This window comes from Heteronotia binoei, chromosome 10, assembly GCF_032191835.1.
Source record: "Heteronotia binoei isolate CCM8104 ecotype False Entrance Well chromosome 10, APGP_CSIRO_Hbin_v1, whole genome shotgun sequence".
NCBI lineage: Eukaryota > Metazoa > Chordata > Lepidosauria > Squamata > Gekkonidae > Heteronotia > Heteronotia binoei.
The window spans coordinates 46696200-46712136 of record NC_083232.1 but is presented as its reverse complement, the minus strand read 5'-3'; the positions used below and the strand labels follow the sequence as shown (position 1 = coordinate 46712136).

Here is a 15937-nt window from a genome sequence, read left to right as displayed (position 1 = left end):
AATATGGACAGATGTGAAAAGACATTCATGTCACAAGTTAGAAAATATGGAGGGAACCATAATTAAAAAAAAAAAAGTAAAGAGGTGAATTACCAGAGAGTGTTGAATAAGAACTTGTTCTTAAAGCAACTGTCTTTTCTGCCTCTATGAGCATATGATTCCATTAATGATACAACATACAGATATTTTTCAGTTTGTAAATTATTGATAGTCAGCAGTCATCATATGACTGAGTAGTTTCAAGTAGAATCTTGTATCAAAGATGCTAACCGTTTGGTCCTAAAGAGAGTTGTTTCCTTATAGTCCATCAACTCAACAGAGCACTTCTGCAAACAGAATGATTTCTACCTGGGGGCACAATTTTTTTTAACTTTCCTCCTCCCCAGGCCTTAGATTCAGTGGGAGCTCACAGGAGCACAGCTCCTGCACCTGAGAGTTTCACCTCCTCCTTCTGAGAGTTCCACCTCCTTGTCCATTGAATAGTATGTGCAGCTGCATAACAATCCCTGGAGGAGCTCCACCACCTATTTTTCTACAAAACGATCTCTGCTCCTCCTGCTGTAGACCAGAACAACTCTGGGTGCAACTCTGTTTAGGACCACATAGTTATTCTGTCACGTTTAACTCTAAAAATACCTTTCCCCCACTCACTTTGGATTGCATAATTTGGTCTAGCAAGAGACCAAAGGACAATGGGTCTAATGACCAGTCACTTGACTAGATATATGAAGTCTAAGTTAGGAGGTCTATTTAAAAAAAACAGTGCAGCAAGAAACCAGACATGGCAAATCAATAATAAATGTTTTAAATCAATAAAAATTAGTATGTAGCTTTTGCTATCTGAATACCATTAAACAACACGACAGTAGCTACGAAAATAACATCAAGAAGCAAACAATTATTTCCAGAAAAAAATTGTCACTAAATGTATTTAGAAAGTTATATAGTGAACTCATTTGAAAAAGATAGCACATTCCTTGTCAGCATCACAGTCCTGAGGAATCCTATCCACACAAAAATCATGATTTCCAATCTGTAAAGCTATGACTGCAAATGTCTGAAGGTAGGTGGAACCTATAATGAACACTGGGGAATTCTCTTATCTCAGCTACCCAGAATGAAATATAGTGACAAAATGAAGGATCTAAAATCAGACTTCATGATAGCTGGAATTATTTCAGTTTAAAAAATAATTTTACTTACCTGACTTTATAGTACTTTATAGCTTAAAGCTTAAAACAAGGTAGCAAAAGGGCCAAGGGGATTTTTCCCCAAAAAAAGATTGACACAGGAGGCAATAATCATTTCTCCCAGCATCAAACCCTGTCCTTTGCCCAGTCAGGATGGGCAGGGTTGCGACGGGCAGAGTTTTGATGGCTATTTGAGAGCAATGGTGGTGCTTCTGGAATCCCCTGCTACCAGATGTAGAACTGTTTGCATCAGGTAATCCCAGAATACCCATGCTGCTTCCCTTGGGAGAAAATCAGTGCCAGTGTATTGTCAAAGAGATAGGAAAAGAAATGCTGCCAAGGCTATCTGGGTGGTAGATATTCCAGTATCATGGCTTAACTTTGCAAGGTATACTTCTGCCCTGGCACCTTCCTGCTGACTGAAATCATGGAAGATCTACTCTATGACCCAATATAAATGACAACATGAAGTAGGGCTTTCTGTACTATAGTTCCTCTACTAAGACAGTTCTTCCAAGACACTTAATTTACCAATTTGGAGAAATTATTATTTTTATTTAAATACGTATTCAGTTAAACTGACATTTTTTGTGTGCTTTTACCATTGCATTAACTTTGGGGATTCTGGGAACTTTGGGGATTCTGGGAACTCTAATTTTTAACTTTATTACCAACATAATTTTTTCAGAGAAAGAATAACAGGGCACAAATCCAAGAACAAATAAACATTCATTGAACAAGTTTCATTCTCTGTCTATTGCTATCAGCCCTAGACTGTTCTTTGCATGAAAATGTGGGCCTCTTTGCTAACACTATGGTAGATTGCATGCTTATCATGCACAAAAATCCTAGCTTTCTCAGCATCTCCATTGAAAAGGGATCTCAAGAAGCAATGTTGGGAAAGACTGGCATGAGAGTTGCTGCCAAAAGGAATTGACGATGTGGTCATATGTTTTAGAAACATATATTTAACAAAAGATGCTGAGATACTGAAAAAACTTGGAGGTGGTATGTAGCAGTGGATATAATGATGGATGTGAACTAAAGATACCTGGGTTCAAATCACTATTCAGTTATGAAACTCACTGGGAATCTTTTGGGCAAATCACTATCTCTTAGCTTAGCCTATTATCAGGATCAATGAGCAAGAAAAACAGTGATAAATGGCATTTTTTGAGTGTGTGTGATGGCCAACTAATCCCATCAGATCCTCTTTTATTTGCCACATGCAAAAAAATGGGATAGCAGAAAGAGCCACTTACATGAAGTAATATGGAGCAGTCTCCACTTGGTGGTGTTTTTAATGGACTGCCTGCTGATTACCTGTGTGAATGAGAGTAACCAGATACTACAGCAGCAAACCTTGCATATCAGAATGCAGGTTGTGCTGATTACCTATAGTGCCAGGACAGTAATTTAATACATAAGTGCTTAGCTGAGACAGAACCCACTAACCTCCACCCTTTAGGGCTGCCCAAGCGTCATGGCTTGTACTATGTTTGTCTCTCACTGGGAGTTATTTCCAGTGCAATTCTGAGATTCATCGGGGTGGGGTGGGGGAACAGTCAGAGAGAATTGCTTTTGTAGGGGGAAAGATTCCACTTATCCTGCTTGCCCACCTGCTGTAGTTTAAATCCCCCCTACACACACATAAAGAGGAAATCAGCAGCAACCCTGTTCTGTTGCATGGGGCTGACCCTGTCACTTTATTGTATTCCTTATGCTTCTATCCCAGGGTTGTCATGAACATAAATAAGGTATGGATTATACAAATTTGTGTCCTAAAGAGGGCCACAATGCGACATACCAAATAGAGAAAATGACCTAAATAGAGAACACTAGTTTGTAGGGTCAGAGTTGATGATATTCTGCATATGTTTGACAACAAAAGAGGCTACTGCCATTGTGTCACCAGTCTTCAGCCCACACTACTTCAGCCACCATCTACAGAGTGCATATTGAAACTCGAATTTAAGTATTTTATTTGTATGTACATTTCAATCTTTTTCACCTGGAAATAAAAGATCTAAGTACAGACAGACTGTAAATGTTGTAAGTGTATAGCTTTCAACAATACTTTTAGCGGAATAAATGCTTTGTACAGAATTCTGTCTTCTTAAATGGAGTTTACAGCTACATTGATAAAATGGATTCCTCGTTTCCTTGTTTTGTTTTTAACCAATAACAAGCAGAGAGACAATTACAAGTTAATATTAATAAGCAGCTCAAATAACACTGGTTAAACTATGTACAATACAAACCATTCATACAAATGAAGACTAGGATATTGAATTTGTTACAATTTTTTTTTTTTTTTGTAATAAAGATAAGACAGTCATTTACAACTTACATGTTACCTATTTTTCTTCCTTGAAGAGCATCTTGGCTGGTCTGGTTTCTACCTGTTTTAAGTGACAACTACCAAAATACAAAAATCATAAAGTCTGGTCACATGTAAATTCCAATGGTTGCTCATCTTTATTAGTTCAACAGGCTCCCTCTGTGGAAAAAGAACCACCTAACACCACCTTGAATGTGCCCACTGTGTGCTGGAAGAAAGTCATTTCACTTTGCTGTGTTGATAGAGAAAAATATTGAACTTGACATACACATATCCCCTCCTGGCCCCCACCTTTTAACAAGCATTTACTCCTACAGAATTATTTACTGGTACAGCTACTCCAAGTGGTGGAATGCATGAGAGGGGATTATCGATTATCATGTATTCAAGACGTAAAATGAGATTTCCATAACAGTCTATGTTAGAAAACATTTTCTGTCTAGTTAATCCTTTTTGCCTTGATGATAGGTTATCCTGGAACATTATATATCAGACAATGAAAGCCCTCTTTAACAGGAATCTCAATAGATGTGAGCTGTAAAGAGGGAAAAGGGGGAGAGAAGGAGGGAGAGAGAAATTGTGTGTGGCGTTATTTAAAATCCATAGTGATTTACAGCCAGAGAGATATACATGGAGCTGACTGGGCAGAAATGGCAGGAGATTGGTTTCCACAGACATATTGGCAATGGCAACCCGTTGTCATCAGCAGCAGAGTGTAGACACATTCCAGGAAAGAGATGTGGCCTTCTTCCTTGAGGTTACAGCCCTGTCACATGACCTCTGTTTTTCTTTCTTTTTTTATTTTTAATAATTATTTATTCCTCAGGGTCCAGTCACAGACACGCAGTTCTCTTCAACCTGAAGGGAAGTAAGGTGTGTCACTGTGGTAGTTATAATCAGGACACACCTTCTGAACTAGTTTATAATCTGTACTATAAAATGAAATGTAAATACAGATTACTTTAAAGGGCTTGGAACAGAGCCATGACACGTGGCTTTGGGTCTGCTCCTGATAACATGTTTTTGATGGGTCATAGTTGCAGATTGTGTTCTTGGTGGCTTTGTCGACCTTCTCGTATTCAATGCGGCAGTTAAAGGACTTGGAATCTTTGGCATCAATCATTGTTTGTTGTGCCAAGTCAAACTCCACTATTTTGGTAGGGGGCACCAAGCTGACAGATACATTCCCTTGGCCAGTGGAATTATGCCTGAAGTAAACACTAAACGTCCCATTTCCGTGATCGACTATTTTCCCAGTTATCAACAGGTTTAACTTCACTGTCTTGATGTTGGAATGAAAATCACCCCAGCCAAACATTTTCTTAAACTTTCCCGTCTTGACAATGGGCCGTCTCTTTGCTCTGGGTCGAGGCTCTTGAAGGTCTGTCGAGTTCCTCAGCCAGTCCCAGAGATCTTGCTCAGAATATGTTTCTGGGGCATCATACCTCAGGCTCAAATCTGTATCATTCTCTTTGCCATGAAAAGTCTGTGATAGCAGCCGGCTGATGGATAAGTCTTTGCTGCTTTCTGTCCATATGTGCTTTAATGTGGATTTTGAGCCACTTGTTTTTAGAAGTTCTGATTTTCCACCACTGGTTAAATTTGCACATGTGACCTGAAAGAAAGGAAGGAGAAGATACTTAGATAGATACATTTATAACCCCAGTTCCAGTCTTCTTAAAACACAAGACTTCAATGGATTTAGAATGGTGTAACATAGTTTAGGATTACATTGTAAACGTAGCTTACTCAAATGAATTTTGATATCAGTATTCATAGTATTGTGTTGCATATGATTTCTGTTAGTTCAATAGCAAAAAGAAATCAAGCTGTGTCCCCTTTTTGAAATGATACATCTGTTTTCTTTTACATGGGATATATGCCACACACACACTATTTGCCTTTGAAGGCACTTCCAGATCCCACTTTGATAGTGCTTTGGGTACTACACATCTGACCAAGAAGCCTCCATCTTTCTCTGCATCACTCTCATTTAAATGCCTTCCAAAAGGCTCTACTTCTTTAGCACAGCTTTTCTACAACTGTATTAGCTTTGGCTTACCTGCTGTTCTCCTGCAATCTGACTTTCCATGCCTGTAACACATTATTAGTCCCCTTATCAAAACTGTAGATGAAAATCCTTTGAGTACAGACCACACCCTGACTAACGAGTAATGGTGAATTCATGTACTGCCTATGTACAGGGGTACACTTGATTTTTCTTTAAATGTATGTTCAGCGGTTTTCATGTTCCATTCAACATACATGCAACTGAATGTGTGGTTTTTAAACCATATTTATCCAGGTACCAGTCCCTGGTTCCATGTTTAAAGTGAATGTGTGTTTGCTCTTATCTACAAACAAACATACATACATGAAGGATTTACACATATTCACTGTAACTTGTAAATAGGGGTTATGCTACCTGAGTAATACAAGAAGGATTTACACATATTCACTGTAACTTGTAAACAGGGCTTATGTTACCTCAGTAATTTGAACTGAACCTTGTATGCCTTAAATACTGAATATTGAATTAATGCTATCATTACATTATTACTACTACTGCTACTACTATTACTACCTATTAAAATTATTTTAAGGTACATGCTAGTGATGATTTATTACAATAATTATTATGATATAATTATTATCCTTTGTAACTCATTAAATAATAATAACCAGAATGCAAGTTCCTGTTCCAAAAAGTTTACAGTCTAAAATTTGTCACAGGTGGAGGAATAGAAGGAAAAGAAGAGGATTAGGAAAAGGCATCAATAAAAATTGCTGTCAAAGTCCATCATGCAGCCTGTCGTACAGTTATTTTTCCTTTTTTTACAGTAGTACCAGAATAAAATATGACTGCCATTATAATGTGTGAAAGAGAAAGCAAATTGGCACTCACACACAAAGGGGGATAATCTTTCATTCAAACCATGTACAGTGCTGATCAGAACACACCTCATACTAAAGTCATTCATAATAACAAGACTCAGCTGTTATTTCCTAAATTTCCCAGTTACTCAGTGTAAGATTAATTGCTTTTTATAATAGGAAATTGAGAATATGAACTGAGCACTTATCTCATTAATCTGAGGGATCTGGCGGATCTTCTCTGGCATTCTGATTTGCTATACCTTCCCACTACCTTACTTGCTAACAGAATTATTTCTATCCTTCAACAACAAAAAATTCAAAGATGACCTCCCTATAGAAATGCCAAGGCATCTGCAAGCAAACAGGGAAGTCTTTTCCATTTATTGGCAATCAGACAGTGTTTTATTATCTGTCTTTGTGAATTGCTTCTGATCAGAACCTTCTTTCTCCGGGGTAGCTTTTAAGGACCACCTTAAAACCCAGAATATTTTTTTTAGAATGATACAATTTTAAAACATTGATCAAGAATTGTCCATAACGAAGGATCTTCCCAGCTGCTCAAGGGAGCAGGCAGAGGAAGAGAGACAAATATGGATATATTTGCCCCTGGGATGATTTAGCCAATTTTCCCTTCTTTTGAAATGCAGGAAAGACAAATACAGCCTAACGCTTCAGACCTGATTTGTATCTGTGTCTGAGATCAGCACAGTGAGGGAGGAGAGAGGCTGTAATGAAATGCGCTGATGGTGCACCGGTTAATGAAGCAGCAATGAAGATGTCACAGGCGGACAGGGGAGGGGGGGAGAGACTTTGAAAGTAATTCTTAAGCAGCATATTGGTAACAGGAGCCAATTAGGAGGATGAAGGGGGTTGAAAAAAGCACAATGGGCCAGTTTTGTGTGAATCCGTCAGCAGAATCAAAATCAAGACACTTAACTAGCCAGTTTTCAATACCTACAGCCACAGGTTACAATTGGGATTTCTATTACATTACATTCTGCAGACATTAAAAATACAGCTTTCTCTTAATTGTCCATCACTTTTCTAAAATCTCTCATTGAATGCATCTTTTGATTTGCAGGATTAAGCAATATATTCTTCCCATTAGCGGATTGAACACCAGACGGCTTGTTTTAAATTTAAAAACAACACGCTGGAGTTTGATCTAAGTAATATCTGGTATGTAATGCTAATTATAGAATGGGTCAGGTGGTCATTTTCCAATGGTCAAGGAATAATCTGTGAATATACAGAAGAACTCTGTTATTACTTCAAGTGTCCTAGATATGAAGGGGATGCAGAACATAAGGAATTAATGTACCCTGGAGTGGCTTTGAAACAGCAGTTCTTGAGCAAACACCCTGCCCCACTTCCCCCATCACCTGCATGTCATTAGCATATTAAATCAGCTTTGAACTAATTTCACTGCTTCACATTTGATTTCCAATCTCAATTCAAGATGATAGTTTAGAACATACAGATTTTAACTTCAAATGACATAGATCTTAGGGACACAGTGCCTCAGATATGTTCTTCTCCAACCCAAACCTATTTGTACAGTCAGATAAATTGGAAAGATTAGCTGGACAGTCATAGTAGCTGTATGTAGTCTACCACCATCAGAGGATCAATATGTGGCAGGGTCTTCTTGGTGGTAGCCCCAATCTACCCCCCTTTCATGTATACCTGGCTTCATCCCTTTTAAAGTTTGAAAAGCATATGACGACCTTCTTCTTTTGACAGGCATTTATGTTGGATTAATGGTGATGGTAGTTGAAATATTCTGTTCATTCTGGTTATTTTCAATATGGATTTCAGTTCATTGTACCTTCTATGTTGCTTTTGATTTTATATGTTGGTTCTTTCTTGCACAGGGGACCTTTCCTTTTCTTTTACATGCTTTGACTTTTTTGTATTTTATCAAGATCTTTTTTTATTCTTGTTGCTGTTTCGTTTCTACCAGCCAGCAGCATGCTGCTAGGCTGCTGGAATGTCTTTGCCTCCCTGGAAGGAAAAGGAGGACTTTTGCAGCCCATTTGGGCGTGCTTTTGTAGGGGCAGGGCTTGCTATGATAGCACCATCTGCCCCCTACCTCAGTCTTCAGGCTGAGATTGGGGCAGACGGAGCTCCTTTGGCAGTTCTGATGTGTTTGTCAGTTTCAGGGCTGGGAGGCTGAGCAGCACATTCGCTTGCTCCTCTGCTGCCTGATCGGATCGTAGATAAGGCGCGCTCTTGAAGAGCGGCCTGGACGGAGACTGTAGGGGCTTGTCTCAAGTTCAGCTGCTGCGATCAGGCCTCTGATAAGGCCCCGCGGCTGGCTGTTTCTCAGCATTGGACTGGTGCCGTTTTGGAAGAGGAGCTCCATTTCACGGCCTGTTATTTTTTCCCTTCTCCCCCCCCTTCCCCTCCCCAACTAAAGATTTGAGGGTTCTCACGGTGGTGGTGTTTTTCTGCACACCTTTCCCTTTCAGTTTGGCCAAGAGGAGGGGGATTTTGTTTGGGACCAAAATTTGGTTTTCTGGGCCGCTTCAGGCTGGGTCAGCTATATTTGCTTCCTCTTCATAAGGACAGCGACCATTTTGGAGGCAGTGGAGCGGAGGGCATTTTGGGGGTCTGTTTCAGTATAAGGCAGCTTCATATAGGCATCCAGTATCAGCTTCTGGTGGTTGTTCTTTGTGAAGGTGTAGGCAGCCATTTTAAGTGGTGCCTGGTGGCAGCCATTTTAGGTCAGTTTCAGTGAATTCAAGGGCAACCATTTTTAGGGGCATTTTGTTAGTTTTTATTTTTATCTTGGTTTGCAAAATGCCTGGGAAGAAAGGGTCTGGGAAGCCTAAAGACAAGCAGCCAGCACCCAAGCCCCTAAGGCCCTGCCAAAAAGGCCAGCCCCTTTTTCATCTTCTTCCAATGAGGAGGGGGTTAATACAGCTATTCTGCAAAGGCTTTCAACATTGGAAAAGGTGGCAGGCATTCCTTCCTCGCAGAGGTCAGGCTTGGGCTTGGTAAAAACCTCTAATAATAATAATAATAATAATAATAATAATAATAATAATAATAATAATAATAATAATAATAATAATAATAATAATAATAATAATACATTTTATTTATATCCCGCCCTCCCCGCCCAGGCAGGCTCAGGGCGGCTAACAACAGTTCAATAAAATTATACAATATACAATATACAATATAAGGTGATTTAAAACAACATTTAAATTATACATTAATTTAAAACAACAATCTAAAACCAGTTCCAAATGTCTAGGTCATTCCATAGTTTAAACGGCGGTGATCTTCCTGATGCTATTCTGAACACTTATATTATGGCAGGGGTCACTAGATAAATCGTTGGTGGATTAAACAGCCATCCTATCAACGTCTACAAAAGCCTGTTTGAAAAGGATGGTCTTACAGGCCCTGCGGAATTGGTCCAAATTCCGCAGGGCCCGTACCTCCTCCGGAAGTTGATTCCAAAGGCACGGGGCTATAACACAGAAGGCCCGTGCCCGTGTACTCTGTAATTTTGCCTCCTTTGGCCCAGGGATAGTCAGTGTGTTCTTCCCTGCTGATCTCAGTGCTCTTTGGGGCTCATATGGGGAGAGACGGTCCCTCAGGTAGGCAGGTCCTCGGCCATATAGGGCTTTAAAGGTGATAACCAGCACTTTGTATCGGACCCGGTATGTAACTGGCAGCCAGTGCAGTTCACGCAGCCCCGGCTGTATATGCTCCCATTTCGGGAGTCCTAATAACAGCCTGGCCGCTGCGTTCTGTACTAGCTGCAGCTTCCGGGTTCGACACAAAGGCAGCCCCTAAGGTGGCATTGCAGGCTGATATATTGACTAGGTTGTCTATCCTTGAGGGCAGGTCTGCAGGACTTGGCACTGGAGGAGTTGAGGGCGCCAGTGGTGCAGATGGAGGTGCAGCTTTGTTTCCAGTGGATGCCGAAGCAGGGTCAGCACTGGTGCTGATTGGATCTGGGGGTAAGGCTGGGGGCACTACACAGTCATACACGGGCATGGCTTGGCCATGGGGTCCTTGGACCCCTGCTTCTCAGGCAGTGCCAGGTGCTGCTGCTGGGGCTTCAGGTACCTCTCCCTCCATGGGCACAGGTCCACAGCTTGGTCATGGTCAACGGGCCAGTTTGGCCCCTATGGACCCTGGCTTGTGGCTGGTCAGCAAAAGATTCCATGCCCCTTTTGGGGGGGATGGGGCTGTTCCCCTCAGTTTGGTGCTGCATATGGGTCGGTCCCAATAACTGCCATGCCTTTCGGGGACGTAGCGTTACCGATCCTAAAGGGTGAGTATGTTGACATTTTCTCTCTCCTCTTCCGTGAGTTGGAGAAGAAAGATAAAGAGGAGTTGGATGACAAAGAAAAAGAGAAAGTGAAGAAGCACAAAGTGGATCGGACTTGGACCAACTGGCTGCCTGGTTTTTTTATATATGCTGGCTTGATTGCATGCGCTCAGCCTTGGCGAGTGGCTGCGCTCATCCAATATATGGATATCATTTATAAGGGGTACATGATGTTTAGTGGGCCCGCCTGGATTCAAGATGATGAAGAATTCAGGATGAGGGCCGCTTTGTACCCTTCCCTTCAGTGGGATCGCATCCACCAGCTGTTGTGGCTTCAGGTCATGTCCCCAGCGCGACCAAGTTTGGGTGACTGCTCTGACAGTGGTCATTTGGTTGCTAGGACATCGGCTACTTCTTCTGCTTCATCATCCTCTTCCCACAGTTCTGCGGGGCAGGCAGTTCAACCCTACTTGCTTTGCTGGGAGTTTGACTCCCAAGGAGTGTGCAGCAGGAAAGCTTGTCAGTTCAAGCATGAATGCCCCATGTGTGGTGGCCCGCACTTCTTTTGTAACTGCCCCAGAGCCTGGCCACGTAAGGGCCAAAAGAGACAAGGTGGGGGTGGAAGTACTTACCAAGCTGGAAAGGGGGCCCAGTCCGATAAAGGTGAGACCTCTTGAGCAGTGGCTGTATAGGTACCCACAAAGGGCTGATAGGGTTTTCTTGTTAAATGGTTTCACGTTCAGTTTTAGAATTCCTTTTCAGGGTCCCCGGATTGCATTTCGGTCTGGGAACCTTAGTTCTGCTAAAGGTTTAGAACATATAGTTAAGGATAAGATAGCCAAGGAGTTAGCAGAGGGCAGGATTTTGGGCCCATTTCTTAATCCTCCAGTGGCTAACCATAGGGTTTTCCCCTTGGAAGTGGTGCCAAAGAAGACACCTGGTGAATTTTGTTTGATCCACCACCTTTCCTACCCCAAGGGTGCGTCAGTTAATGATGGGATTCCTGAGCATTTATGCTCAGTTAGGTATACCAACTTTGATCAGGCCGTGGGCGTTGTACGACGCTGTGGAAAGGGGGCAGAGATGGCTAAATGCGATATTAAGTCTGAGTTTCGCCTTCTACCTGTCCATCCGGCTGATTTGAGCTTTTAGGATTTTCCTTTGAGGGGCAATTTTACATGGACAGAGCTTTGCCAATGGGCTGTTCTGTCTCATGTGCAGCTTTTGAGTGTTTCAGCACATTTTTGGAATGGGCTGTTCGTTAAGAAGTTGGATCTGAGGATGTTGTTCATTATTTGGATGACTATCTCTTTGTGGATCCTGCAGGGACTGGACGTTGTGCATGGCTGCTGTCTGGCTTCATTGAGCTGGCTGCAGAACTGGGGGTTCCGTTGGCGCAGGAAAAAACAGAAGGTCCGGCTCAAAAACTTATTTTTTTTAGGAATTGAGCTGGATACCCTGGCACAACTGTCCAGATTTCCTATTCAAAAAGTGGAAGATTTGAGGAGTAGGATTAATTTCTTCCTTCTTAAGAAAAAGGTCACATTGCTTGAGCTCCAGCAGCTGGTTGGACATTTTAACTTTGCTTGCAAAGTGGCTGCTCCCAGACGAGCTTTTCTTCGTAGGCTATGTGATGCTATGGCAGGCCTCTTCCTGCCCCAACATAGAACATGGGTTACCAGCAGCATGAGGGAGGATTTAAGGGTATGGTAAGAATTTGTGGAGTCCTTTAATGGGATTTCTTTTTGGAGGGATGACATGAGGCTTGAGGCAGAGTTTCAGGTCATGTCTGATGCTGCTGGGTCTTTAGGTTTTGGGGTTTATTTCCATGGACATTGGTGCACGGACGCATGGCCAGAGTCATGGGCTCAGGCAGGTTTGAACCGAGATCTTACGTTTCTTGAGTTTTTTCCCCATTCTTGTTGCAGTTTGGCTGTCGAGGAATTATATGGCCAATTGCACAATTCATTTTTGGTGCGATAATATGGCAGTGGCCCATGTCATTTATTCCCTTTCATCCAAATCTCAAAGGGTTATGAAATTGATGAGGGCCTTCACTCTGCACTGTCTGCGGCTTAGCATACTGTTTTTTGCCAAGCATGTTCCTGGGGTAGATAACGGAGTAGCTGATGCTCTCTCTCGTAAACAGATGGAGAGGTTTTGTCAGCTGGCCCCAGATGCCAATCGAGAGCCAGCGCCAGTGCCCCAGGAGCTATGGCTGATTGTAGAGCCGAGGCCTGCAGAGCGATAGGCCTAGCCATTGAACCTAGCACCAGGAAGTCTTATGAATGTGCTATGCGGCAGTTTGAGGACTTTAGGGCTGAGGTAGGGTATCGTATTGTTTGGCCCATCCCGGTGGAGCAGTTGGTCCACTACTGTGTTTCTCTAAATGGCTGTGCGATTCATTAGGGGACGCCTGTCTGCTCTGGCTTTTGCTAGCAAGGTGTTGGGATACAAGGAGAAAACAGCAGACTTTCGGCTTCGAAAGATGCTGGAGGTATGGGCCAGAGAGGCCGGGACTAATCTTGATACTAGGAAGCCTATTTCCCCTCTGATTCTTAAGGATTTGAAGGGGGTTTGGGGCACAGTGTGTGCATCTTATTTTGAGTCTGCACTGTTCCATCCTGCTTCCTTGGTTGCCTTTTTGGGGGGGGCCCTTAGAGTTAGTGAGTTAGTGGCAGGCTCCAGAAATGATGTTTCTGGTAATGCTTTGTTGCTACAGGACCTGAGTTTAGTTGAAGGTAAGGCGGTCATTACCGTTCGACACTCTAAGACTGACCAGCATCGCAAAGGGACCATGTTGGAGCTAGGCACGTGCTCTGAGCTTGAGTTGTGCCCGGTTTCTGCTTTGACTGCTTATTTGGCAGTTCGGGGAACCAAGGATGGGTTTTTGCTTTGTCACCTTAATGGCAGCCCACTGACAAAGCATCAGTTTTGGGCCGTGACTTCCCGGGCTTTAGCTAAGCTGGGGTTGTCCAGGGTGCAGTTTGGTACCCACTCCTTTAGAATTGGGGCAGCCTTTACAGCTGCTGCCCTGGGATATCCTTCTTCCTCCATTCAGCGCCTGGGCTGTTGGCGGTCATCGGCCTATAAATCTTATGTTCATCCTCTGCTCAGTTCCTAGCTTCGTTGTTTGTAATTGAGATGTTATGGTTTAGATTATGTTGTTCCTGGCCAGAGGAGCCAAGTTCTCGTCTGTAGACACAGCTATGTGTTTTGAGCCGCACATCAGGCTCGGAGAACTTCAGTTGGCTCTCAGTTGGGACTCAGCCAATGTTACTGTTGAATGGCGGGGCTGCCGGGGTCGTCAGTGGCCTGGCCTGCTGCCATTGTTGTTTCATGGGAATGTGGGCCCTCCTCCTGAGGTTTTATCATCCACCTGGGAGGGAATGATCTAAGGCTAGTAAAAGGCAAGGCTTTGGTCTTGCAGGCCCATGAGGATTTTTGGCACATTAGGGAGAGATGGCCCAGGACCACTATAATTTGGTCAGCCATGATCCCCCGCCTTCTTTGACGTAATGCTTGGGACCCTGCAGGTATAGAGAGGGCCCGTTATAAAGCTAACAAAGAAATTAGGAAGGCATTGGAAGGGGGGTTGGGCCACTTTCTGCCCCACCTGTATATTTCTATGAAATTCCCTGACCTCTACAGAGGGAATGGGATGCATCTCTCTGAAAAAGGTAACATGCTTTTCTTGAGAGATCTCCGGCAAGGGGTGCACGTGGCCTTGGGCCTCCCGGTGGGTGCTAAGGCCTAAGTACAGACTTGGCCTTAGTAGCGGCAGGATGTTAATGCATTTATGGTTCTATGCGGCTAGGGGAGAAATAGAAATCATCCCCCTTTTGGGGAGTTAGGGGTCTGGCAGGATCAACCTTAGGGTTTGATGACCTGGGGTGTGAGAATGCAGACCATCCTGGAGGCTCGACTAGAGGGTGCCTTCCATTGAGATGTGCGTCTGGTGGTAGGGCCCTCTGGGGCTTGCCTCCTTGCTGGGCCAGCCTGGTGGGAGCTGTACCACACAGCTCCAGCTGGGGGGCCAGGTCTCTTGCCCGCTAATGGCAGGGGAGTGGTCTGTTGAGACCCCTGGCCCTGATCAGGCAGCAGTTCTTGTTGACCTTGTCATTTATTATTATACTTAATAAAGTGGCCCTCAGTTATACCGATACCTTGTGTCCGGCTCTTCATTTCGACTTGGGGGGCAATTCGTTTCTAGCAGCCAGCAGCACACTGCTAGGCTGCTGGAACGTCTTTGCCTCCCTGGGAGGAAAGGGAGGATGTTTGCAGCCCATTTGGGCGTGCTTTTGCAGGGATGGGGCTTGCTGCGATAGCAGCAGCACCATCTGCCCCCTACCTCAGTCTCCAGGCTGAGATTGGCCCTCCCTCCCACCCTGTTTGTTATGTAGGCAAGTGCTGGTCGCCTCATGGGGGGAAGGGTAGGAATTTTTTGCTCCCCAGCTGATTGGCAGTTTGCTGGGGTGTTTTTTCGCCTACTCTACATAGCAGGTCAGTGGATTGTGAATTTGGCTATAGGGAGGTACTGTTAAATAAGTTGGTCACTTCAGTTTGGCAGGTTGCTAATGGGTTTATGGTTCTATGCGGCTAGGGGAGGACCAGAAAGCATCCCCCTTTTGGGGAGTTAGGGGTTTGGCAGGATCAGCCTTAGGGTTTGATGACCTGGGGTGTGAGAATGCAGTCCGTCCTGGAGGCTCGACTAGAGGCTGCCTTCCATTGAGATGTGCGTCTAATGGTTGGGCCTCTGGTGCTTGTCTCCTTGCTGGGCTGGGCTGGCCTGGCGGGATCTGTGCCACACAGCTCCGGCTGGGGAGCTGGGTCTCTCGCCCACTAATGGCAGGGGAGCAGTCTGTTGAGCCCCCTGGCTCTGACCAGGCTGCAGTTCTTGTTGCCCTTGCCATTTATTATTATACTTAATAAAGTGGCCCTTAGTTATACCAATACCTTGTATCCGACTCTTCATTCCAACTTGGGGGGCAATTGGTAATTTTAGTTGCCTTGCTTCTTATAAGGACTTTGAGACTTTTACTAAAAGACAGGATATGAATTTTTAAAATAAATAACTTCTAATTAAACTGGTCAAAACAGGATCAAACTTAGCCAAGATTATTACATTAAAAAAGTGATAGGTTGATGCCATCATGTGGTCAGCTCAAATGATGCCTATGATTCACACAAAACAAACCATTGCCAAGTAAGTCATAATTTTACACAGAAGCCCCCAAA

The 15937-nt window shown here is 43.5% G+C and overlaps 1 protein-coding gene across 1 annotated transcript in view; it reads right to left on the bottom strand.

Moving 5' to 3' along the window:
* Positions 1-3148: 3148 nt before the first annotated feature.
* NXPH1 (neurexophilin 1) overlaps positions 3149-15937 on the bottom strand; it is a 255172-nt gene continuing 242383 nt past the window's right edge. The window contains exon 3 of the mRNA XM_060248575.1: positions 3149-5146. Coding sequence (XP_060104558.1) covers positions 4385-5146 — 762 coding nt within the window. The 3' untranslated portion in view covers positions 3149-4384. The remainder of the gene's footprint in view (positions 5147-15937) is intronic.